Below are 25,069 nucleotides of genomic sequence, written 5' to 3'. Positions count from 1 at the left end.
CTCACTCACTATATACGTTCGATGTTCTCTCGGACTGGTTCACGGTGAATCCCCAATCTCATCACTGTTGATGACGTATTACACCAGATAACCAATGGACTTTGACAACAGCAACCAAGATGTCGACGTCAGGCTCGGTGGCCGTGTTGTTATTGAGCATTGTACTTGCATGTCAAGCTAGGGTGGATGTAAGTAACACACATTTGTAGACACTGTTCCAATGTAGCATCGCACTGCACACAGAGTATATTATGTAATACGCTAAATCGTTTTAAGAAGTGGCAACATATAGATTTCTGATTTATCAAATATATTGCGCAATGTTGATCCCAACACCATTATTCGTGAAGCTTCAGGGTTGGACTTTTCAACAACCCATGCGTATAATGCGAAGAGACCAACATGAGTCAAGGTTTAAGACATAACACTGGTTGATGCTTGTCATTGTGTCCTAAATGTTTAATCGATGTCAATGACGAGGTTGTCTGATCCACACTCGATTATGATATAGTTTGTATACTACTCAGTGCGGCGTTAAAAACAAGGTGAGGTGAGGTGAAATTGGGTAAACGTCGTGCTTGAGAATATTTCGCTCATATGACGACGTGCATGCGTGTGTATGTGTATAGTCTTGTACTAGCCCCGACTGAAGCTGGTTTTATAGTGCTAGCTCACTGAGATACCATGCCGCAGTGAAGCATGAATACCCCTCTCAGACACATTATACTGACTCCGAGCCGACCAGTCGTTGTTGTACCCATTAATGCCAAGCGCCAGGCAGGGACCAACAAGTACCATATTTTAACGTCTTTTGGTATGACGCGGTCGGGGATCGAACCCGCGACCTTCCGCTCTCCGGGCGGACGCTCTAACCACTACACCATGGAGGCGGTCCGTTAAAAACAAACACACGTCATGGGTAGAGCGTATAGTGCTGGTCATGATCTGTATAGTTTCAGTGACGATGAGTACTGTAGATGCTTAAGGGGCGGTGGGGTAGTCTAGTGGTTAAAGCGTTGGCTCGTCACGCCGAAGACCCGGGTTCGAATCCCCACATGAGTACAATGTGTGAAGCCCATTTCTGGTGTCCCCCGCCGTGATGTTGCTGGAACATTGCTAAAAGCGGCGCAAAACCAAACTCAGTCAGTCAGTCAGTAGATGCTTAAAAATATACCTCTACTTATCAGAATAAGGTGTGTGGAGAATACCATCCAGCCTCGTTGCCGTACTTTCTACGAACGTATGATGTGTGTATTGTCCGGTACATCTCTAAAAATGAGTGAGCGAGTTGAGTTTTACGCCACACTCAGCAATATTCCAGCTATATGGCGGCGGTCTGTAAATAATCGAGTCTGAACCAGACAATCCAGTGATCAACAGCATGAGCATCTATCTGCGCAATTGGGAACCGATGACATGTGTCAACCAAGTCAGCGAGCCTGACCACCCGATCCCGTTAGTCGCCTCTTATGACAAGCATGGGTTACTGAAGATCAATATTCTAACCCGGACCTTCACGGGTCACACCACTAAATGAGTGGGTATATACTGTGATACCCCTTACAATCTGGGTGCACGGGTTGCCCGTACATCTGAGGCGCCGCAAATTGATGTATAGTTGCGTCCCTTTGGACAAACAAGAGCCTACGAATGTGGGTTCGAATTCCGCATTTCTCCTACTTTATGCGGACACGCCATGATATAAAACAAATATTGTTATAAGCGGCGTTAAACACAACTCACTCACTCACTCCCCCTATATTGTGTCTGGTGTCACATTACAGGCAGACATCCCCCGACAAGCTGATGTGGAGGACCCAGCAAAGGAGATGTGTATGTATTGTATAACCAACACAAGCATTAGCCCCCGAATTGGTACTCTTAAAAACAGTATAGGGAATATTCCATTATTTTGGAATCAGGTTGTACGATTGTATATGGATTTAGAAAATGATTATTCCTTTCGCAGAGTGTAATAAATTTTGTGCAAACACGCCAATTTCTTGGAACGTTTTGCTTGAGTGCTCCTGAACATGGTCGGAGTAAAATTCGAAATTTACAGTAAATCTTGCCAGTGTGTTGCTGTAAATTTCAGTGATAAAAACCAGGCTGAAGGTTGTTTTATTAAACCGTTTTTGACCAGCGGCGTCTTACCCTCCAGGAACGGCTAGGTGCATGTTAGAAGTTTAAACAAGACAGGCGTTTGTGTCACGAGATTTTAACGTGTCGCGGTCAGTTATTAGCAGACTACAGAATCGATCTGGTCGACCAAAGTCGACACACATATATTTATTTACTCAACTCAATACAGCACTGTCTTTAGACTAATGCTTAGTCTCTGAATATATATAATTTTGATAGTAACATACAAGCCCATTTATATTGAAAAGGAGCCCCAGGGAGACCAGAGATTCAGAACCTGAGGAAATCTAGACTTGCTTTATTTAGGGCTTTAGCACTGCAGATAGGGCTTGGCAGTGGGGAAAATATTGTGGTTCATGGACTGTGAGACAGACTACACTGTATTGTCCCCAGCTCCCCAGCACTACGTCACGGTTTCCGCCCCCGCTGGCACCATCACAAGCCCAGGCTACCCCGGCAAATACCCCCCGAACCTCTCCAGCGTTCTCTTGTCCATCGGCGTTCCCTACGACGAGACCGAGGGCTACGTGAGCCTCCACTTCACCTGGTTCGACATTCAGATGTGCCCCTTCTGCAACTGTGACTACCTCTATGTCGACTCTCTGAAGACGTCGCTGTGCGGAGACAGCCTCCCACCAAGTTACGTCAACAACACCATTATCAGTGAGTGTGACTTTAACTGTGTGAGAGTGCTAATATACTACTCACAGTTTGCTAAGGATTACAAAAATGCACAACTTTACTTAAACGTAGATATTTAATTTGAAGTTGTATCCATTTAAAACTGGATTAATAATAAAGTGGTAACCCCTCTTTAGGCAAACAGTCACTTTAATCTAACCTTATGCACTTGATACATGAGTAACCATAAAAATGGTTTTCTTGGCACCAATCAACCATTTTGCAAATCATGGAACGAGTCATTGACAAGTACACAACACCTGTCAATAGCAGGTATGGGTTCCACAAGATGAAATGACATACTGAAACCTAGGATCCATGCTTACAATTAGCTTAGGTATTTAAACCAAATTTGACCCCACATCATAGTTTTCTGTAGAATCCATGATTTGATCCTTAGCAAAATGTGAATAGTACATTGGGGCCGACAGCCATTTATTTATGGAATTGTTTACAGAATAACATCATGTAGGCCATTACCATGAAATATAACATGTACATGTCTTCCTATGTCGCACCTTGATGCAGCTTAGGTTGTATATTCCTCGGGGAGCTGAGAACTGGAATTCAAATTGGTGTGTGTGTTGTTGTTTTTAACGTAGCCGTTTTTTGTGGTGTGGATACGGCACAGTAGTAGTAGTAGTAGTAGTAGTAGTAGTAGTAGTAGTAGTAGTAGTAGTAGTAGTAGTAGTAGTAGTAGTAATCATCATTGTAGTTCGGTGTCGTTACGGTTACATGACCACTTCAAGCGTTCATCACGCTGAAGACCTGAGTTCGAATCCCCACATGGGTACCATGTGTAAAGCCAGTTTCTGTGTCCCCCGCCGGGATATTGCTGGAATATTGCTAAAAGCGGCTTAAAAGTAAACTAGCTCACTCACTGTGTCCCCCGCCGTGATATTGCTGGAATATTGCTCAAAAGCGGCGTAAAACCAGACTCACTAACTCGGTCGTAGTGGTAACAACTGCTTAAAGGAGCGCAGGCTTTTAATATTTTGCGTTTCTATAGTTCTAGGTATTTTGTCACGCCATTTTGGTCTATGAGGTGGACACATTACATTACAACCACGTGGTGTTCACATATGGTGCCATGTTGTTTCAGTTGCAAGGAGCGAGATCAGGAACAATCTCATCACGCTCAGTTTCCGGTCAGATTCCCGCGAGGAGCACTCAGGCTTCGTCATCAACTATGAACTGCACGTGCACAGACCTGGACACGCCCAGACCACGCCCTTCACCACGTCTGTGTGTCCAGCGATAACCTGTCCCACTTGTCCAGCTGGAGAGGTCCCTAAGACGACGTACGTACCTAACGTCACGATGAGGTTATTGTGAACGGAGGTTGATGTCGCCAACGACGTGTGTATATTTCTGTTGACAATGTTGGTGTCAGGCTTGACGATATAAAGAAATCTCATGATGGTCTCCGGAGACGTTTTAAACAGATCTGTTGACGATGTTGATGTCAGGCTTGACGATGTAATGAGATCTAATGATGGTCTCCGGAGACGTTTTAAACAGATGTGTTGACGATGTTGATGTCAGGCTTGACGATGTAATGAGATCTAATGATGGTCTCCGGAGACGTTTTAAACAGATCTGTTGACGATGTTGATGTCAGGCTTGACGATGTAATGAGATCTAATGATGGTCTCCGGAGACGTTTTAAACAGATCGATGTTGGTGTCAGGCTGTTGACGATGTTGATGTCAGGCTTGACGATGTAATGAGATCTAATGATGGTCTCCGGAGACGTTTTAAACAGATGTGTTGACGATGTTGGTGTCAGGCTTGACGATGTAATGAGATCTAATGATGGTCTCCGGAGACGTTTTAAACAGATCTGTTGACGATGTTGATGCCACACAAGAAGATGTAAGAAAACCTATAGTCGATGATGTTGTCTCATACGATGTTGTAAGTAGGTCTGTTGGCGATGTTGTCTCGCATGACATTGTGAGTGGATCTGTTGAACACGATGTTGTCTCCCTGGACGTTTAAGTAGATATGTAAGGAAATGTAAGGAGATCTATCGATGATGTTGTGAGGCCTGATGAAGATGTTTGTGTCTTTCTTCGGCGGAGGCTGGCTTTAAAGAATTTTAACCTGTCCAATGTGTAATGAAGAAGCTGAAATACTAGCCCTTCGCCTAGTTTTGTGTATGGGGCGGTGGGGTAGCCTAGTGGTTAAAGCGTTAGCTCGAACAAGTATGAACAAAAATGATGGGTAAACTCTTTGAATCTGTTTAGTGGAGGGGCGGTGGGGTAGCCTAGTGGTTAAGGCGTTCGCTCGTCACGCCGAGGACCCGGGTTCGATTCCCCACATGGGTACCATGTGTGAAGCCTATTTCTGGTGTCCCCCGCTGTGATATTGCTGGAATATTGCTAAAAGTGGCCTTAAACCCATACCCACTCACTAGTTTTGTGTATAATACATGAGAATGAACACTTTTAATGTTGAAGAGTTTTCTTTCTTGTTGCAAATGTTCAGCTACACATCACCTTGTCCGAAGTGTGTGTGCACCGCGGAGACACCTTCCACCAAACTCCCATCCTCCAGGTGCCCCGTTCTCACCTGCCCCAGGTGCCCCCCGGGGCAAACCCCTGAAAGACAGTGAGTTTCCTGTAATATCTGAGTATTGTTACATTGTTATGTGTTTTAAGTTGAAAGTAAAACGTGAACCGAGAATTAGTCCGTAAAAGAACTATGTGTGAAACCAACCGACAACAGTGAATGATCGAATGATATAATGACCAAATGATATAATGATCAATTGATATAATGATCAATTGATATAATGATCAATTGATATCATGACCAACTGATATAATGATCAATTGATATCATGACATAATGATCAATTGATATAATGATCAACTGATATAATGATCAACTGATATAATGATCAATTGATATAACGATCAATTGATATAATGATCAACTGTATTATATTAATAGTATCGCGCAAGAAAAAGTAATACAAATGTATAGACAAACGTTGTTAATGATGTCTCACGCAATATTCTAACTGAATCTGTAGACAATGTTGTTCTCTCCGTGCACGATGTTAGCAGACATGTTGGCAAAGATGTTGCCTCCTTTGAACGATGTTGTAAGATCTTTAGACAGTGTAGTTTTCCCCCATGCATCATGCTGTCATTAGATCTATTGGAGATGTAGTTGTCTGTATGACGTTGTTGCATTTTAAAGTTTCAACTCTTGTAGAATTATTTCTCGTATTATCAACTTCCAGCTACACATTACCGTGTTCGACGTGTGTGTGCACCGCGGTGACACCTTCCACCCAACTCCCGCCCTCCAAGTGCCCCGTGCTCACCTGCCCCACGTGCCCCCAGGGGCAGACCTCTCAAATACGGTGGGTATCTTACATTATCTATGCATCCTGCAGTTTAAAAACACGTTCAGAGTGCGTAAACCCTTTCACGCCATCTCCAAGAAAGAAATGAGTTACAATCATCCATGTATAGTACCAGACAAGAATGAATAATATAGATATACGTGGTGAGGAGATCTGTTGACGATGTAGCCTTACATGAGGCTGTAAGTAGATATGTTGACGATGCAGCCTTACTCAAGGCTGTAAGTAGATCTGCTGACGATGTCGCCTTACTCAAGGCTGTAAGTAGATCTGTTGGCGATGTAGCCTTACACGAGGCTGTAAGTAGATCTGTTGGCGATGTAGCCTTACACGAGGCTGTAAGTAGATCTGTTGGCGATGTAGCCTTACACGAGGCTGTAAGTAGATCTGTTGGCGATGTCGCCTTACGCGAAGCTGTAAGTAGATCTGTTGACGATGTCGTCTTGCGCGAGGCTGTAAGTAGATCTGTTGACGGTGTTGCCTTTACGAGGCTATACGTAGATCTGTTGGCGATGTCGCCTTACGTGAGGCTATAAGTAGATCTGTTGACGATGTCGCCTTACACAAGGCTGAAAGTAGGTCTGTTGGCGATGTTCCCTCACATGGCGATATAATCAGATGTTGTTGTCTTCCATGACGATGCTAGTGGGTCCGTGGACGAGGTAGCAGTTTAACTCTTGATGATGTATTTCACACTTCACATTATCAACTTCCAGCTACACATCACCGTGTTCGACGTGTGTGTGCACCGCGGTGACACCATCAACCAAACTCCCATCCTCCAGGTGCCCTGTTCTCACCTGTCCCAGGTGCCCCCGGGGCAAACCCTGAAAGACGGTGAGTTTCCTGTAATATCTGAGTATTGTTACATTGTTACGTGTTTTAAGTTGAAAGTAAAACGTGAACCGAGAATTAGTCCGTAAAAGAACTATCTTGAAAAACCGTCAATGATCGAATGATATGACACCCTATATAATGATCAATTGATATAATGATCAATTGATGCACGTGATCAATTGATATCATGACCAACTGATATAATGATCAATTGAGGACATAATGATCAATGATATAATGATCAACTGATATAATGATCAACTGATATAATGATCAATTGTATAACGATCAATTGATGAAATCAACTGTATTATATTAATAGTATCGCGCAAGAAAAAGTAATACAAATGTATAGACAAACGTTGTTAATGATGTCTCACGCAATATTCTAATGAATCTGTAGCCAATGTTGTTCTCTCCGTGCACGATGTTAGCAGACATGTTGGCAAAGATGTTGCCTCCTTTGAACGATGTTGTAAGATCTTTAGACAGTGTAGTTTTCCCCCATGCATCATGCTGTCATTAGATCTATTGGAGATGTAGTTGTCTGTATGACGTTGTTGCATTTTAAAGTTTCAACTCTTGTAGAATTATTTCTCGTATTATCAACTTCCAGCTACACATTACCGTGTTCGACGTGTGTGTGCACCGCGGTGACACCTTCCACCCAACTCCCGCCCTCCAAGTGCCCCGTGCTCACCTGCCCCACGTGCCCCCAGGGGCAGACCTCTCAAATACGGTGGGTATCTTACATTATCTATGCATCCTGCAGTTTAAAAACACGTTCAGAGTGCGTAAAATTCTTTCACGCCATCTCCAAGAAAGAAATGAGTTACAATCATCCATGTATAGTACCAGACAAGAATGAATAATATAGATATACGTGGTGAGGAGATCTGTTGACGATGTAGCCTTACATGAGGCTGTAAGTAGATATGTTGACGATGCAGCCTTACTCAAGGCTGTAAGTAGATCTGCTGACGATGTCGCCTTACTCAAGGCTGTAAGTAGATCTGTTGGCGATGTAGCCTTACACGAGGCTGTAAGTAGATCTGTTGGCGATGTAGCCTTACACGAGGCTGTAAGTAGATCTGTTGGCGATGTAGCCTTACACGAGGCTGTAAGTAGATCTGTTGGCGATGTCGCCTTACGCGAAGCTGTAAGTAGATCTGTTGACGATGTCGTCTTGCGCGAGGCTGTAAGTAGATCTGTTGACGGTGTTGCCTTACGTGAGGCTATACGTAGATCTGTTGGCGATGTCGCCTTACGTGAGGCTATAAGTAGATCTGTTGACGATGTCGCCTTACACAAGGCTGAAAGTAGGTCTGTTGGCGATGTTCCCTCACATGGCGATATAATCAGATGTTGTTGTCTTCCATGACGATGCTAGTGGGTCCGTGGACGAGGTAGCAGTTTAACTCTTGATGATGTATTTCTCACACTTCACATTATCAACTTCCAGCTACACATCACCGTGTTCGACGTGTGTGTGCACCGCGGTGACACCATCAACCAAACTCCCGCCCTCCAGGTGCCCCGTTCTCACCTGTCCCAGGTGCCCCCCGGGGCAAACCCCTGAAAGACGGTGAGTTTCCTGTAATATCTGAGTATTGTTACATTGTTACGTGTTTTAAGTTACTTATCGACCTTCTTGAAAACCGTCAAATTCAAGAATGACACCCTATGCACGTGTATGCATTGTGCACGTGCTTCACATGCGTTGTGTTTAGGAGTGGTGATAAAGAGAAATGGTGGTGCGTTCATAAGATGTTTGTCTTTGAAAAGTTCGTTAAAGCTTATCGAAATTGAAAGTTTTTTTAAGAGTATACGTTGTGATGAAGTCTGTTGCCGATGTTCCCTCACACGATGTTATAATCAGATGTTCGACGAGGTTGTTGTCTTCCACGACGATGCTAGTGGCTCCGTAGACGATGTAGCAATTTAACGTTTAAGCTCTTGAAGAAGTATTTCTCCCACTTTACATTATAAACTTTCAGCTACACATTACCGTGTTCGACGTGTGTGTGCACCGCGGTGACACCTTCCACCAAACTCCCGCCCTCCAAGTGCCCCGTGCTCACCTGCCCCACGTGCCCCCAGGGGCAGACCTCTGAAATACGGTGGGTATCTTACATTATCTATCCATCCAGTTTAAAAAACACGTTCATAGTGCGTAAAATTCTTTCACGCCATCTCCGAGAGTGAAATAAGTTTTAGTCATTGACATATAGTACCAGACTGAGAATACATTTGCATATGCAAATTTGTCAGTCTAAGTAAACTTATAGTCTGTTTGCAGTGAAAACGTACCGATGAATTTCACTTTAAACAAAAAAGTTGATAAAAAGAGTGAAATGAAAATTGCGAATCCACATAATTTTACCTTGCCAACTGAACATTTAAATCTCAGAATTTTATTCAACTTCGGATAAAAGTTGTTTAACAAACGATCATATGAACCTATGATTGTTGGATTGTATTACAAGGGGGTAAGCGCAGTAGTTGGAACAGTGAAACAAATGCACGTGCGGTACGTGATGAGCGTTAACTTAGACCAACCCTACTTGTTCTCGGTGTTTCATTAAATGTGCATACCCCCTTGTAATACAAATGTTCTACAAGGTTGTTGTCTTCCACGACGATGCTAGTGGCTCCGAAGACGATGTAGCAGTTTAACGTTTAAACTCTTGAAGAAGTATTTCTTCCACTTCACATTATAAACTTTCAGCTACACATCACCGTGTTCGACGTGTGTGTGCACCGCGGTGACACCTTCCACCAAACTCCCGCCCTCCAAGTGCCCCGTGCTCACCTGCCCCACGTGCCCCCCGGGGCAGACCTCTGAAATACGGTGGGTATTCTTTGATGTTAGTAGTGTGTAAAAACCTTTAACGCGATCTCCGAAGTGAAATCAGTCACTTAAAATATCACTCTACAATATATAACAGAGATACTTAGTAATGAGATATGTAAACATCGCATGGTCTCTTATGCTCGACGCTATTAGCAGTTATTTTGGAAATGTTGGAAGTACATCTCTTTACGATGTAATTGTGTTCCACGCGGGTGTAAGCAGGTCTGTTGACGCTGTTGTTGTTTCTTTATGACGTCGAAGGTAGATCTGTTGAGGATGTTTTTGTCCCAAGCGTTCTTGAGAGTAGATCAGTTGACGACGCTCATATCTCACACGATGCAGTTGGTAGATCTGTTAGCAAGGATGTTGAAACAGGAGACGTAGTAAGGAGATCTGTTGACGGTGTTGTCGTCTCACACGACGATGCATGTAAACCCGTTGACGATGTTGGTGTACACGCATTACGTCTCTGTCTCCCATTACGTTGTAAGCAGATCTGTTTACTCTGTTGTCGTTGCACAAGTAGGAGTAAATAGATCTGTTGACGATGTTGCTGTCTCCTACCCCGTTGCGTGTTTAACTGTGAATTTTAGATCAATTTGCCACACTTCTTATCTTAACTTTCATTTAGCTACACATCTCCGTGTTCGACGTGCGTGTGCACCGCGGTGACACCTTTCACCAAACTCCCGCCCTCCAAGTGCCCAGTGGTCATCTGCCCCGCGTGTCCTCCGTGGCTCAAAGCTGAAAGACAGTTAGTATCCTCCAATATCTGCAGCATTGTCATAGTGTGACCTCAATTAAGTATATTTCATTCCATATGGAGACCGAAAGCAGTCGTACTGGTCACATCAAGCCTTTCAGATAATTTTACAAACGACCCTTGCTATACTTTGATGTGTTTATATTTAATATTTTACAAAGTCCTTTCTTCAAAAACTTTCGTTTACTGTCACGCATCGTTTCAGAATGGTAACGTTTAACACAACGCCCTCCGTTACTTATGAGTTTCAATAAACTGTAACAGTATTACAGTTTCTCCGTAGATCGTAGCTATAGTTTACTGAAACATGATATTCGCTTACTGACGGGTCCATGGATTGCACGTGATTTTAATTTTGATCTTAACACGTAGATATGTAAAACCAAAGTATGTTGCTTCAGAAAAATTAAAGGTACCTATTAAGGTTTGATAACTTGGAAAATCAATTGATTTTGTTTTTGCTAAGCAAATATGGGACTTTCTTAACCGCAATTGCCAAAGATGGCAAATTATTCTCAGGAACTGACTGACTGACTGACTGAGTTTGGTTTTACGCCACTTTTAGCAATATTCCAGCAATATCACGGCGGGGGACACCAGAAATGGGCTTCACTCATTGTACCCATGTGGGGATTCTAACCCGGGTCTTCGGCGCGACGAGCAAACGCTTTAACCACTAGGCTACCCCACCGCCCCTATTCTCATGAAGAATACTGGTATGTCATTGAGGGCCGTCGCAAGATATGTTGGTTGTCATCCATCGACTGTCAGCTGATTGGTCAGAAAACATCAACAAACTAATGACGTCACGGTCGTTCACGTCGTCCACGAGCGACAGCTCATAGAGAGAATACAGCCCTTCTCTGTTAAAAGTAGAGTGGCTTCCACATCGTCGTTTGACCAACAGAACGGCCCGAGAGTAAATCAGCCAGGTGCAGAGCAGGACGGCCTGTCAAACAGTTGCCGTTATCCCAAGAGCACAAAGCAGCACGGCTACAAATTGTAGATTGGAGTCAAGGTCGATGCCACTGGAATGATTGAAGGCCGGGCTCGCGTTTGGCCCTCAGAAACATTTGGCTATCAAATGATCTTTAAATAGTTGTTAAAGGCAAATTCCTACTGTTTGGTGAAAATGCATTCAAAGTATGTAAACTTACAGCCAATAGCCAGCAATCTGACCCCAGACGCCAGCCGCCAGCCACCAAACGCCAGGTTTTACACTATGCCCAGAAACACTGCCTAAGTATACCGGGATATGTTGGAGCAAGTACCGTTTCGCGGCGCGGGAGTTATTGGTGTGTGGGTGCATCTCACATGACTACACATTTGGTTTATGACGATCAGACCCATTCTGAATGCACAACATTGACAATCTAGACGGGGTTGTTGTACCACATGTCGATGACCATTCTTTGAAAACAAGGTCACGGACGAAAGGCAGATTACGCTAGAGAGAATATCCTGATGCATTGGAACAGGCCCTCCATCAAGAATGGAACCTCAAAGTAAAATTTAACTTCTAACAGTCAACGAGGAGGAGGTCAAGGATGTTATTCCAGTTGGCGGAGGTTACACCATGGATATTGACATTGTGCTCGATTACTTATGTGATAGGGCGATGGGGGAGCCTAGTGGTTAAAGCGTTCGCTCGTCACGCCGGACCCGGGTTCGATTCCCCACGTGGGCACAATGTGTGAAGCCTATTTCTGGTGTCCCACGCCGTGATATTGCTGGAATGTTGCTAAAAGCGGCGTAAAACTCACTCACTCACTTAGGTGATATCTTGTGGAGTGTATGCTAGAACCTTGAAAATGAACGCACTTCTTAACGCCATACAAAAATAGTTATCAGCACTACAAAATGAGTCAAGCTTTTGTTATGTTTGCTTTTCGTTCTCTTAGTGTTTACATTTGCCATGTAATTATTATTTTAGGGTCATTTTTATCCAAATAGTAAATTAAATTGAGGTTTTGATAAGTGGTTGATTGTAACATTGTTACATATTGATCCTTTGAGAAATGTAGGATGTTGCAATACATTTTGCCATGTGTAAATATTTTTAGGCAAATTGCTTCATAATGATCCCAGTCTGCCATATAAACTGTTGTGTATATTATGGGCTGACTGACCACATGTATAAACATAGGCCGGAGAGACACATTCTTCATGGACAGAGATAGATCATTCCGCTGTTATTAAATACACTGTAATGTGTCTTGTTCCAGGTACGACAAGGCGTGTCCCAGGTGTACCTGCGTCCGTTACTACACCTCCTCCACTCCCCCACAGAGAAAAACTACAACAGCAGGTTGGACAAAATGGAGAAATTATTTCGTGTAGCGTAGTTGTGATTGGACATGTATATTTCGCATCACATGAAAAAGGGTGATTCTGAATGCCATGAAACAGGTAGATTCCTGTTTCTATGAAATAAATAGATTTTGGGAGCCAAAAAAAACCCAAAACAGATAAAATCCTTTACCTAAAAACAGGTAGATTTCGGGTATAGTGAAACATCTAAATTCCAGGAACAACTAAAAAAAGTAAATTCCGGGGGCGTGGAATAGATAAAAATCCGGATACCATGAAACAGTTAAATTCCGGGTGCCATGAAACAGTTAAATTCCGGGTACGAACGAATAGGTAAGATCCGGATACCTTGAAACAGCTAAATTCACGATACAGTGAAACAAGTAAATTCCGAGTACCATGAAACAGTTAAACACAGGTAGATGAAGGTAAACAGTGGCACAGGTAGATGAAGTGCAATATTTGATCATGGGGTAAACGGAAACCTTCTAGATCCAAGGGCAGCAGGGTAGTGGTTAAAGAGTTGGCTCGTCACGCCGAAGACCCAGGTTCGATTCCCCACATGGATACAATGTGTAAAGCCCAATTGTGGTGTGCCCCGTCGTGATATTGCTGAAATATTGCTAAACACTGCGTAGAACCATACTGACCCACTCACTCACTTCAAGATCTGATGTCTGCTGGTATGTGTTTGTGCTCACTGCTATAACTGACTTATGTCGGGAGTTCTCAAAAGGCATATTTTAATTTTATGATTGGGCATTAAGATGTTAATAAAAATGTTAGTTCCGATTTTACATATTTTAGCTCCACCACAGGATCTTCTTTAAGTGTCACGTGAAATAATTCTTGAAACATAGTATTCATCTATTAGTCTCAGGACATAAGTCCTGAAACGTAGTATTCATATATTGGTCTTAGGAAGTAATTCCTGAAAGAGAGTATTCATTTATTGGTCGCCGGAAGTAATTCCTGATGTGTAACATTCATCCATGGGTCTCAGGAAGTAAATCCTGAAACACAGTGCTCATATTTTGATTGCAGGAAGTCCTGAAACGAAGTATGCATCTAATGGTCGCCGGAAGTAATTCCTGAAACGTCGTATTCATGATGTGTTCGGCAGCGTTGTAGTCAGTGTTTCAATGTTGTTTATGACGTTGCAGCGGGACGACCACCCATGATGCTGCTACAGATGCTGCAGAATGTCGCACACCGTGCAGAAACTCTGGAGTACGCAGCACGTGATATGAAGGAGGAGATGAGGATCGCCATCAATCTCTTGTTACAATCTCAGATTCAAAATGGTAGGTACACAAAGATCGCCATAAACCTCTTGCTACAATCTCCGCTCATCCGCTTCTCAGCAGCAGCAGCATTTTACCCAGTTTAAAATGTAAATTTGTGCCTAAAGAGGCAAAATAGTTTCAAAAGTTCGACGTCTAAAATTCCCAGTCACATTTGTGTATGATGCGATTTTATAAATTTGTTTGAAAAGAAAATACACTTTTAAAATATAGAACAATTAGGAATTCGAAGATCTGTGATTGTGTCTGAACTAGTGTTGGGAATTGGTTAAAATCTCATTACAACCGATCAATCATCGAAAATAATTGGTTATCGTCATTTATGAAATGTTCCTGGTTATTTATGTTAATGCTCAAATAAGGGGAAAACACATGTAGTTCTTTAAGTTTTATTGGTGCACAATTTCATATCTTTAAAGGATGACAAGTATGTAAGAACATAAATTTCTTAGAGTCTTTAAGATAAATTCAATCATGACTTGGAACGAGCTTGTAGTGCTTATAAAATGTAACAGACAAAACCAACCTTGTGAAATATATCGTTTATGAAAACAAGTGTTCCAGAATTGTTTGTGCTCGATTATGAGAAAACATGATCGATTGCTTGGTCGTTTAGTCACTGCGACCAATCTTCGATTATTTCAATTAATCGGACCACCACTAGTCTGAACACGTGATAACATGAACAATTTGGTTCATATTTCATGCAGACATATAGCCCACTAGTTCTGTAAGGTATCTTCCATGAGTTCAATGGGTTTGTTTTACAGTTGCGATTCTCTTGAGCAACTGATAAATTGATAAATTCGAAAAGTTTTCTAGTGACCCCACAAATTGCAACAACGCCCCGTTTAGTTCAGAAACAATAAAACAATTTTAATTTCGTTGTTTTAGCTGTTAAAACGGATGAATAATCCCAGGCTTTGATGCGAGGAACATGGTACCTGTATTCAATAATGCTTTTCCAAATAACATGATATCCAAACACGAAATGTTATACTTTTGAAGGAGTGATTTGAGCGGTAAATACACAATTTCTGAACCTTTGACACCAGATACCCCGAAACTCCCAGACAGTGTGGAGGGCGTCAAGCTCCCGGCAGTGTAGTTCTTCAATCGACCTTCAACTCGTGACCTTGTGCGTTGAGACTGTGCAGCGGCAACAGACGACACCCAGTCTCATTTCAGACTCCTATTTGTACCAGCGTCATATGAACAATAGTGCCAAAGTCTTTATGTCCTATTTGTTTTATTGTGTGTGCTTAACTGATGGTTTTCTAATGAAACGCTTCATAGTAGATATGTGATATCCAGATTATTGGTATTATGTTTTCTAAATTTATTTGTCATGGGAAATTCGGTACTGTGAACGGTCTTGTGACTTAGCTAACTACTTAACATTGGAAACAGAAATTTGGAACACCATACCAATGATGTAAAATCTGCACCCAGAATTACTATCTGATTCTCGGATTGGTCCCCATTATCCCATGCTCTCTGATTAAATGAAAATACTCAGGTTGTCTAGGTCAGCTCTTCCAGTGAATAAATTGTTTGACCACAAACATCAATTTGGACGATTATCTTTTTATTTACACTTATTACACAATGCCATTTAGAAAGTGGTCAAATGTAACGCATGTTATGTTTGGGATCACACGTTCTCAGTGAAGTACTGATTCTATTACTCTAGTTGGGTCCCATCTGGGACACCCTCAGAGTCGCCAAAGTCAGTGGTCTAACCCAATCAGCCACCGAAGCTTCAACCCAACACAAGTACTAGAATCTGTACTTTACTGAGAAAGTGTAATCCCAATATAATGTGTTACACTTATGTGGAGTTTCATTGAAGATACAACCATCTTTCTCATGCGCGGATGTGTTTCACGTGCTTGGCATTACCTATCTCTGGGGTTGGACATGTTTATACGTTAGTTCGCTACTTTTATGAGGTATGCTATTGTGATTTGAAACCTCTAATGGTTAATCAAAGAAAGACTTCTCCAATGTCCTGTTTGAATACATTTTATATCATTAGAGAATCATTATGCATGATGGGACTTATTTTCGAAGAGAATCATTAGATATGTTAGAGCACAAGTTCACTCGCGCTCGTCTAAGAATGACGTCATATCCTGTGTGTTGCATTTCTCGGTCGAGCAGAAGCACCAGACCACACCCTCGTTCTCGTTCTCGATACATCCGGTCCGCTCCAGGTCTTCCGGTAAGTAGTGCCCCTTAGAACACCCCCGGTAGATAACTAGGAAGAGAAAGGATGAGTTAGGATAGGAGGTGAGGTGAAATTGGGTTTTACGTCGTGCTTGAAAATATTTCGTTCACATGACGACGTGCATGCGTGTGTATGTGTATGTGCGGCTGCTTGTACTAGCCCAGACTGACGCTGGTTTTATAGTGCTAGCCCACTGAGATACCATGCCGCAGTGAAGCATGAATACCCCTCTCAGACACATTATACTGACTCCGAGCCGACCAGTCCTTGTTGTACCCATTAATGCCGAGCGCCAGGCAGGGACCAACAAGTACCACATTTTAACGTCTTTTGGTATGACGCGGTCGGGGATCGAACCCGCAACCTTCCGGTCTCCGGGCGGACGCTCTAACCACTACACCACAGAGGCGGTCAGTTAGGATAGGAAGTCACCGTTCTACATCAGTTAAGCACCAAACAAACACACACGATTCCATAATCACATTTGAACCAGGAGAACCTTTGGTTGTGAAAGCATTAACATCGACTCATAACTCATACGGTGGCCATCCCGATTGCAATTACAATCTTTATATTGCCAGAAATTATGGGTACCCGGACGGGAAAGATGGCAATGTGGCTTTAAGCGCCATCTCACATGGATTTATACTCCTAAGGGAGCTGAGAACAAAACTGGAACCGCGCTAATCCACTGACTCAGGTAATATGTGGAATGGGGACATATACGCACACTATAAGGCTTCCTAGTCCTGTTGCTACTACTACTACTCGCCAACGTTGTCTGCTACTAATACAAAAACAAGTTCTACTTAAAACCTACTGTGTTTATTCCAACGGGCCGTCTTCACGAAACAGGCGTCGTCGCACATGACGCTGGTGAGGAGATCCGTCGTGAGGTTACCGCTCACAGGACACAGTGGGTTCTGGTCACGTGACATGCCGCTGTTGCAGTCCCAGCACCGCACTGGGAACGTTGGAGGAGATGCTGGAGAACACAGATGTAATAATCAGACTGGTACCCTCTCGTTCGCCTCCTTGTGCTCTAGGGTAGGCAGACCAATCAAGCTCATTGAAATCAGTTCTGGCTACCACGATCTGAAGACATCCCATTATGGTTCACGTCTAAACGACTTTTCATCAAATCAATCAGCGTGTCCGATTATCAGATCAGAGAATCCCAGTAGAGTGTGTTTATAGGCTGGCAACCTCATACAGGTTAACTCAGGGTATTCCCAAAGATTGTATATATGGCCATAAGACTGATTCCGCCAATTTCCTCAATCTCGCTTCAGTGAGATAATCATCTGAAACGGAGGTGGCTTTGTATAGCCCGTGAGGGTTCTGCAACACATTCTTTGCTATATATCTGTCATTCCAGAATTTTCTTTTGTTAAATTTTCAAATTTATTTAAAGCCTAGTCCTGCATAGAGGTGGGCAGTTTGAAACTAGTGAGGTATAAAACCTGCTTGCTTGCTGGTCATTTCATTGTTTTTCCAAAGATCGTTCTTAGCAGGATGTCCTGAGATCATTGTTTGGCAGTAGCGGTGGCCAAGATCTGATATTAGGTGAGGTGAGATGAAATTGGGTTTTACGTCGTACTTGAGAATATTTCGCTCATATGACGACGTGCATGCGTGTGTATGTGTATGTGCGGCTGCTTGTACTAGCCCAGACTTAAGCTGGTTTTATAGTGCTAGCCCACTGAGATACCATGCCGGAGAGAAACATGAATACCCCACTCAGACACATTATACTGACTCCGAGCCGACCAGTCCTTGTTGTACCCATTAATGCCGAGCGCCAGGCAGGGACCAACAAGTACCATATTTTAACGTCTTTTGGTATGACGCGGTCGGGGATCGAACTCGCGACCTTCCGCTCTCCGGGCGGACGCTCTAACCACTACACAGATCTGATATTAATTACACTGATGGCTTAATGTAAAGCTTCTAAAGATACTGTTGCATTCGAGCTGGGACAAGTACTGTTCTGAAGCCAGATACCAAAAGGGTTATCCTCTTCAGCATGATCTATGGTAGATTAGTGGACCCTAGCCATGAGAACCAACCAGTCATGGAATAGGTTAATGTTGTCTGTTAAATTATAGGTCAATATGTTCCACGTACCTGTCTGACTTACAGTTGTCTCCCCCTGGTCGACAGGTGGCGGTGTTTCACACTGTAGATCCCGTTTCTGTTGCGCATTGGCCACGCTAAGATATCCACGTATTACTCGTGCTTGGTCCATTCCACATCGCGTGCGGGTGACGTCATCAAGACAAGTCTCGAACTCGTCATAGTACCGACAAGGGTCCCTGTCGGAAGCAGCAATGTCGTTAGCTCGGATGCCGCATTCTTTGAAGTCGGCGTTGAGGTTGAAATTCCCCAAACATTGCCTGTATCGCTGGATGTCTGCATGGAATACGTGTCATGGTGTCAGTCACGAAAACATGGGATAACGAAATGTCTTAATCAACGGCATGTACTGAAAACATGATGCTGTGGATATATCTTACATACACACCTGTATCTGTTCCACTTCAGAAACCACTTGAACGCTATACGAGGATGATTCTTTGCAGGTGTCACAAGTTCTAATGTTCAGGGGCGTAGCTACCATTGATTAAAATGCCCGGGCTTACACATGATTTTTGCTAAAAAAATATTTTTGGGTAATTCTTGCCAAATATACCTCAACTACTATCTACATATAAAGCTTTGAAACCTATCGGGCTTACACGAAAGAATTGGCTTGCTACGCGCCTGATGTTGTCTCGTTAAGATGTGTCGGTTTTAAAGCCTCCTTCATCAACGTAAGGGTGATATTACGGCGTATGAGTTTAATGTGGGAGGGAAGCCCGAAGTGATGCAGGTCTCAGACGTGTATAACTTTAATGAAACCCACCCACAGACAGGCACAGACAAACAGATACACTGTCGAAGCGAACCTTGATTCTAGCTCAGGATCATAGTTTTAGACGTGCTCAGGGGACGCAACTCTGATCAGCGAAATATACGCCTCATACGACGGGGCGCCGTCTCTGATAAAAGCTTACATTTCCCATTCGATTTCAACCTGCTTGCAACCTCCACGCTGAAGATGTCCTATCCATTCAACGATTTCTGCATACTGTACATCATGGCACTAATAGGTCACCAAAATAATCTGAATTAAAACCCTATTGCTTTTCAACGGAATTTAGAAGATATACACATAAACGATGAGAATTATTTATGGATGTCAACTTCTTCATTATGTCAACACAAGATAATCAGTGTTTCTCTTAATAAGGAAGTTTACATCCTTATATTCTCACCTTTTACACTATTGTTGTAACTTTAAATCTAATCAGTGGGTTTTAAAGTGGGTTACTGTGGCACCTGGAATTCCATTATAAAGTACAGTATTTCGGAATAGATGGATGTCGGATTTTGGGGATTTTCTTATCTGATATTATATAGAGACAAGTTCGGGACCAAATAAATATGTCGGTTTACAGGGACTGTCGGATTAGAGGGATGTCGGTTTAGAGGGAGTTCACTGTACGTTTATACCGAAGACGGATATGACGAACTGATTGATATAAACTACCTTTGCCCCTTGCCACTTACTGTATACTTTCATGAAAATGCGTACAACAATCTATAATCTATACCAAAAATGAATGGTCCCTTTCAGTTCGTTGTAACCGTAATCTGCTGTATGGCGTAACGGAAGTATCATTTGCTTTCTTCACAAACAAACCTTCTGATGTGTAAGGACAACACATCCACTGATCATGAGCAGGAGTTCAATGGTAGTTTAAGTACCTGAAAAGACGTCGTCGCAGATGTAGGAGAAAGCCCCGAGCAGTAGTTGGTCGACGTCTCTGAACAGCGGCGGCAGACACTCGGGGGAGGTACAGTTTTTGTAGATGCGGTAATCACTGAAGCAGATTTGGTAGGAACGTTTGAGCCATTGTCAGTGAGAACTCAGCCATCACTTGAAGCGCTGTTCAAATCTTAAGTCGATAACCTGCGCATTTTTTTTATCTTGTACACCAGTAACCCATGCTTGTCGTAAGAGGCGACTAACGGGATCGGATGGTCAGGTTCTCAATTGCACAGATCGATGCTCATGCTGTTGATCACTGGATTGTCTGGTCCAGACTCCATTATTTACAGACCGACGCCATAGCTGGAGTATTGCTGAGTTTGGCGTAAAACTAAACTCACTCACTTGTAGCTTGTATGGTAAAGATATGATACTCTCTAAAAACATGTATTACCTAACTCGTCAGCGACATGGATTTTATATTAATATATTCAGTTGTTCATGAAATGAAATAACCAAAAAATAATTACAGAGAAAGTAAATAAGTGATCAGAATATGACATTTGATTCTAACGTTCACCAGGATTGCCTCCCTTGGCCGTGTCTGGATCAGACGATGATGTATTCGATTCTTTAGTTGAAGTGAAAAACAAATGCATAATGGCACAGAAAGAAGAGAACAGAAAGAAGAGTGGTGATATTTCATACCAATGCTGAATAACATACACGGGAGAAAAGTACCATGTGTGTTACGGACACTCAAGGTGAAAATCGAAATAGACTGAAGCGTGCATATAATCTCACACGTGTTTGTCATTGACTTACGGGCAGCCATTGGCAAGTGCCGGGAGGTTGATGTTTCCGGTCTCCAGGCCGGAGACGAGATCCTGTAGGACCGGAAGTATTGGCTGGATGCACGTGACCACCACGTCCTGTTGACAATCCTGGGAGGACACTGTAAACGAATACATGCTGAGGTGATGCAACGAGCGGCCGAAATTCTACCCATTGGCCCTTTTGTCCAATTTCATTTGATGTTTAGATCCAAAACATAGAAAAGAGAACTAAATCTCAGTCATTCTGTTTCCCTGTCTTTCCTTAACATCAGAATGCAGAATTCATCCACACGGAAGGACGTTACTGACCATCCTGGCTATGCTGCGGCAACTCTCTGAGAGACGTCAGATGGTGTTAAAGAGTTACGTCAAAGCTAACGCTATGAGAGAAGTCGATCTATGTTAAAGAATCTTAGTTATGGTAGTCTACTGTGAGTGACGTAGATCGTTGTTTACCCGTGAAGATCCGGTTTAGAACTACATGTAGTCGTCACCAACCCATGCTTGTCGTAAGGCAACCAACGGGATCGGGTGGTTAGGCTTGCTGACTTGGTTGATGCACAGGAAAATTGTAGCGCAAATAGGGTTGCGCAACAAAGAAAATTACCAGTCTTCCCATATGCGTGCGCATGGGAAGACTGGTAATTTTCTCTTTGTTGCGCACCCTTATTTGCGCTACAATTTGTCTGTGGTTGATGCATGTCATCGTATCCCAATTTCGTAGATCGATGCTCATGCTGTTGATCACTGGACTATCTGGACTCGACTATTTACAGACAGCCGCCATATAGCTGGAATATTGCTGAGTGCGGCGTTAAACAACAAACAAGATTTCATGCTCATAATCCTATTGATGTAACTGAACATTGGTCAAAGGGTGGTAAGCCCAACTCATTCACTCATTTAGCTGTTCCGCGTCGACTACACACGCGTCGAGAGTCGTTGACGTGAATGCCTAAAATGTGTGTTGTAGATTACGTATGTACACATGTCAGACACCGTCCTGGCTGACCACCCGCGTCGTATACATATCCATCACCATCGACGGTCAATATGTAAACCGGGTGTAAACAAAGCAGTATGCTGTGGATGGGGATACTGAGTGGGTCACTGAGATCATTAACTGGGTTAAGGGGCGGTGGGGTAGCCTTGTGGTCAAAGCGTTCGCTCGTCACGCTGAAGACCCAGATTCGATTCCCCACATAGGTACAATGTGTAAGCCCGTTTCTGGTGTTCCCCGTCGTAACATTGCTGAAATATTGCTAAAAGCGGCGTAAAACTATACTCACTTACTCCAACTGGGCTAACGCTAATTCTCTGAATATATACATCATTTTAACTTCCTAGAGTGGCTTTTTTACAAGTTGGAGAGTCAGATACGGACAAACATTATGGATGAACAACTTCTTTATTCCCATGAGAGACGTAAATCTTTGCTTACCCGTGAAGACCCGGGTCTTCAACAACCCATGCTTGTCGTAAGAGGCGACTTAGTACTTAATACCCATCATTCAGATGCCCTAATATCTCAGTATTTTGAAGCATTAGTTCACGTGAGACGATGTGGCAACATTATAATTCTATTTGAATATGGAAAATACTTGATTCTGGACAGCCAGAGGTTTCAAATATTGATATTGATAACCTAACCATTGAGCTGACAGAGGCATATCAGAATATGATATGATGAGGAACGCATACTTTTTCTTTAAGGATTTGGAAATCGTATGTATGCTAGTAAGTTACAGAATGCAAAGGTGCGGTTACTACAATATTCAAAGTATGTCTGGCGCGTCTGGTTCCAATTCAACCAGTGAAGGTCCGGGTTAGAATTGATCTTCAGTAACCCATACTTGTCGTAAGAGGCGACTAACGGGATCGGGTGGTCAAGCTCGCTGACTTGGTTGACACATGTCATCGGTTCCCAATTGCGCAGATCGATGCTCATGCTGTTGATCACTGGATAATCTGGTCCAGACTCGATTATTTACAGACAGCCGCCATATAACTGGAATATTGCTGAGTGCGGCGTAAAACTAAACTCACTCACTCACTCCAATTCACGTGAGCGAGATTGAATCTGCAGGTAACCTACCTTTACTTGGAAAACATATACAGACTAACACTTAGTCTCTGAAAATATATAATTTTGACAGAAACAACGAATTCCTTTAAATTTGAAAAGGAAGCCCTTTATAATTGGAGATTTCCATGGGGGAATTCTAGACTTTCTTCATTATTAGGCCCTCCAGAAAGGGCTTAATTAAAGAATTCATGCTGTTTATGGACTGTGAGACAGACTATTGAAAACACATCAATACACAATGCCATTTAGAAAGTGGTCAAATGTAACACGTTATATTTAGGATTACACGTTCTCAGTAAAGTACAAATTCTAGTACTTTTGTTGGGTTGAGTCTCATCCGGGATTCGAACCCACACCCTCAGAGTCAGCCACATCCTTATCTCCGAAATAATTCTGTTATCAGTGATAGGAAACAAGTCCAGAATATTGTTTTGTCTTACCCGAGGCGAACAAAACAGCCAGAAGTCCAGGAACAGTGAACAACATGATGACAGAGACTAGAGAGGGACGGCAGACCGCTTCTGTATCCCAGTCCCCTGGAGAGATTCGGCGAGTGGGTGCGTTCTCGTCACACTGGAGGATGCCCCGTATTTGCTTACACCTCTGACGTCATCACTTCAATATAACGCCCAGCAACATGAATGACAGTCCGTGTACTAACGAATGCAACATGTGGGAGGGGCTTTTGGAGGGCTCGATTGACCTCTGTATTTATGTTTATACACATACATATTTCTTTTCTTCTTCTTTTTTTTATTCCTGAACAGTTTACATGTATTCATAATATGCATAGCATTGACATACTGGTTACAGGGTTACATATACATATTTCGATACGTAAGTCTTGTAGAACATGCAACCGTTTCTAACATACAGGACACAAATTAACTCACGGATACTCACGGGAAAAAGAAACACAACAAAAGCAACAACCACTCCACGGAAATTGCTCTGGAGCAGTGCCCCTGTAAACTCACCCTAACAAACAACTAATTTTCCGAAAATTAGAATTTATTTTATTGATTATTGTATGGTAACGAAGACTAAATAACTGTTTGATTGGATATTTTAAATAATGAATTTTGTGTCGGAAGGAAACTGGGTACGTGTATTAAAATATTGACAGAAAATGTTCTGGTTCTGATAAAGGTCCCGACACATCATCCACCCCTAGCCCACACAAGTGACAGCAAATTGAGAAAAACACGCGAACTAACACATACAAATGCAATGTGGCCCTATAACGAGGTCGCTCGGGGTCGGAATTTAAAATGACTCGTCTAAACTTTGCCCGTCTTCAAAGAAGAAGTCTTTGACAAGGCGAGAAATAGTATCTAAGATGTTTGAAAAATCCCTTTCTCTATAGGCGACATGTATTTACACAGGGGTCTCCGTGGACGAAAATACTTTCATTGTATCTTATAAGAGATCATTTCGCTGGCAGTTCGTAATCCGTGTGCTTTGTGGACAAAGAATACTTAAAATGCATAAACTAGTTTCGTAATTGACAAGATAAACAGTTGTTTCATCGACAGTCAACTATTTAGCATTCTCGGTTGAAGGTATCAAACGTAATGACAGGAATGCTTCACTTAAGACTGGCTTAGCACAGGCCTGGGATTGTAATTAAATTTACATGGTAAATGTCAACTCGCGCCTTGTTGCCCTGTGATACGGGAGCAATGTTGGAGATCTTTCCGTCAGTTTGTGTCGTCTGCTTGGTGCACTATTAGCGCACTGAGAAGGCGGGAACTAGCATACGTACACTGGTAAACACGAAGTTGGATGTCGTTCAATCATGATCTTTCAAAGGAAACACCTTCATGTGAAGCC

At 42.8% G+C, this 25,069-nt stretch overlaps 2 protein-coding genes across 6 annotated transcripts; one reads left to right on the top strand and one right to left on the bottom strand.

Moving 5' to 3' along the window:
* The first annotated feature begins 95 nt into the window (after positions 1-95).
* On the top strand, positions 96-15,841 carry LOC124253640 (uncharacterized protein DDB_G0274171-like). Of its 5 annotated transcripts, XM_046687445.1 has the most exons (14): positions 96-188; positions 1,785-1,833; positions 2,536-2,805; positions 3,926-4,124; positions 5,314-5,436; positions 6,077-6,199; positions 7,656-7,778; positions 8,502-8,624; positions 9,037-9,159; positions 9,768-9,890; positions 10,525-10,647; positions 12,882-12,964; positions 14,130-14,270; positions 15,326-15,841. In XM_046687445.1, the coding sequence occupies exons 1-14, from the start codon at positions 120-122 to the stop codon at positions 15,376-15,378; spliced, it is 1,725 nt and encodes a 574-aa protein (XP_046543401.1). In that variant the 5' UTR covers positions 96-119; the 3' UTR covers positions 15,379-15,841. The 5 variants fall into 5 exon arrangements, with proteins under 5 accessions (XP_046543401.1, XP_046543402.1, XP_046543404.1 ...); XM_046687446.1 differs by lacking the exon at positions 7,656-7,778; XM_046687448.1 differs by lacking the exon at positions 8,502-8,624.
* Positions 698-21,285, bottom strand: LOC124253617. Its single transcript, XM_046687425.1, has 6 exons — positions 21,140-21,285; positions 20,311-20,426; positions 18,628-18,912; positions 17,321-17,485; positions 15,878-16,530; positions 698-709 (listed from the first exon to the last, which is right to left on the bottom strand). Exons 1-5 carry the CDS (start codon positions 21,283-21,285, stop codon positions 16,373-16,375), a joined length of 870 nt encoding a protein of 289 aa, XP_046543381.1. The 3' UTR covers positions 698-709; positions 15,878-16,372.
* Between the last annotated feature and the right edge of the window lie 3,784 nt (positions 21,286-25,069).

This window comes from Haliotis rubra, unplaced genomic scaffold (assembly GCF_003918875.1).
Source record: "Haliotis rubra isolate DU_JTF1 unplaced genomic scaffold, ASM391887v1 Scf547, whole genome shotgun sequence".
Taxonomy (NCBI): Eukaryota; Metazoa; Mollusca; class Gastropoda; order Lepetellida; family Haliotidae; genus Haliotis; species Haliotis rubra.
The sequence above is the reverse complement of the archived record's forward strand: the minus strand, read 5'-3'. Positions and strand labels throughout refer to the sequence as shown.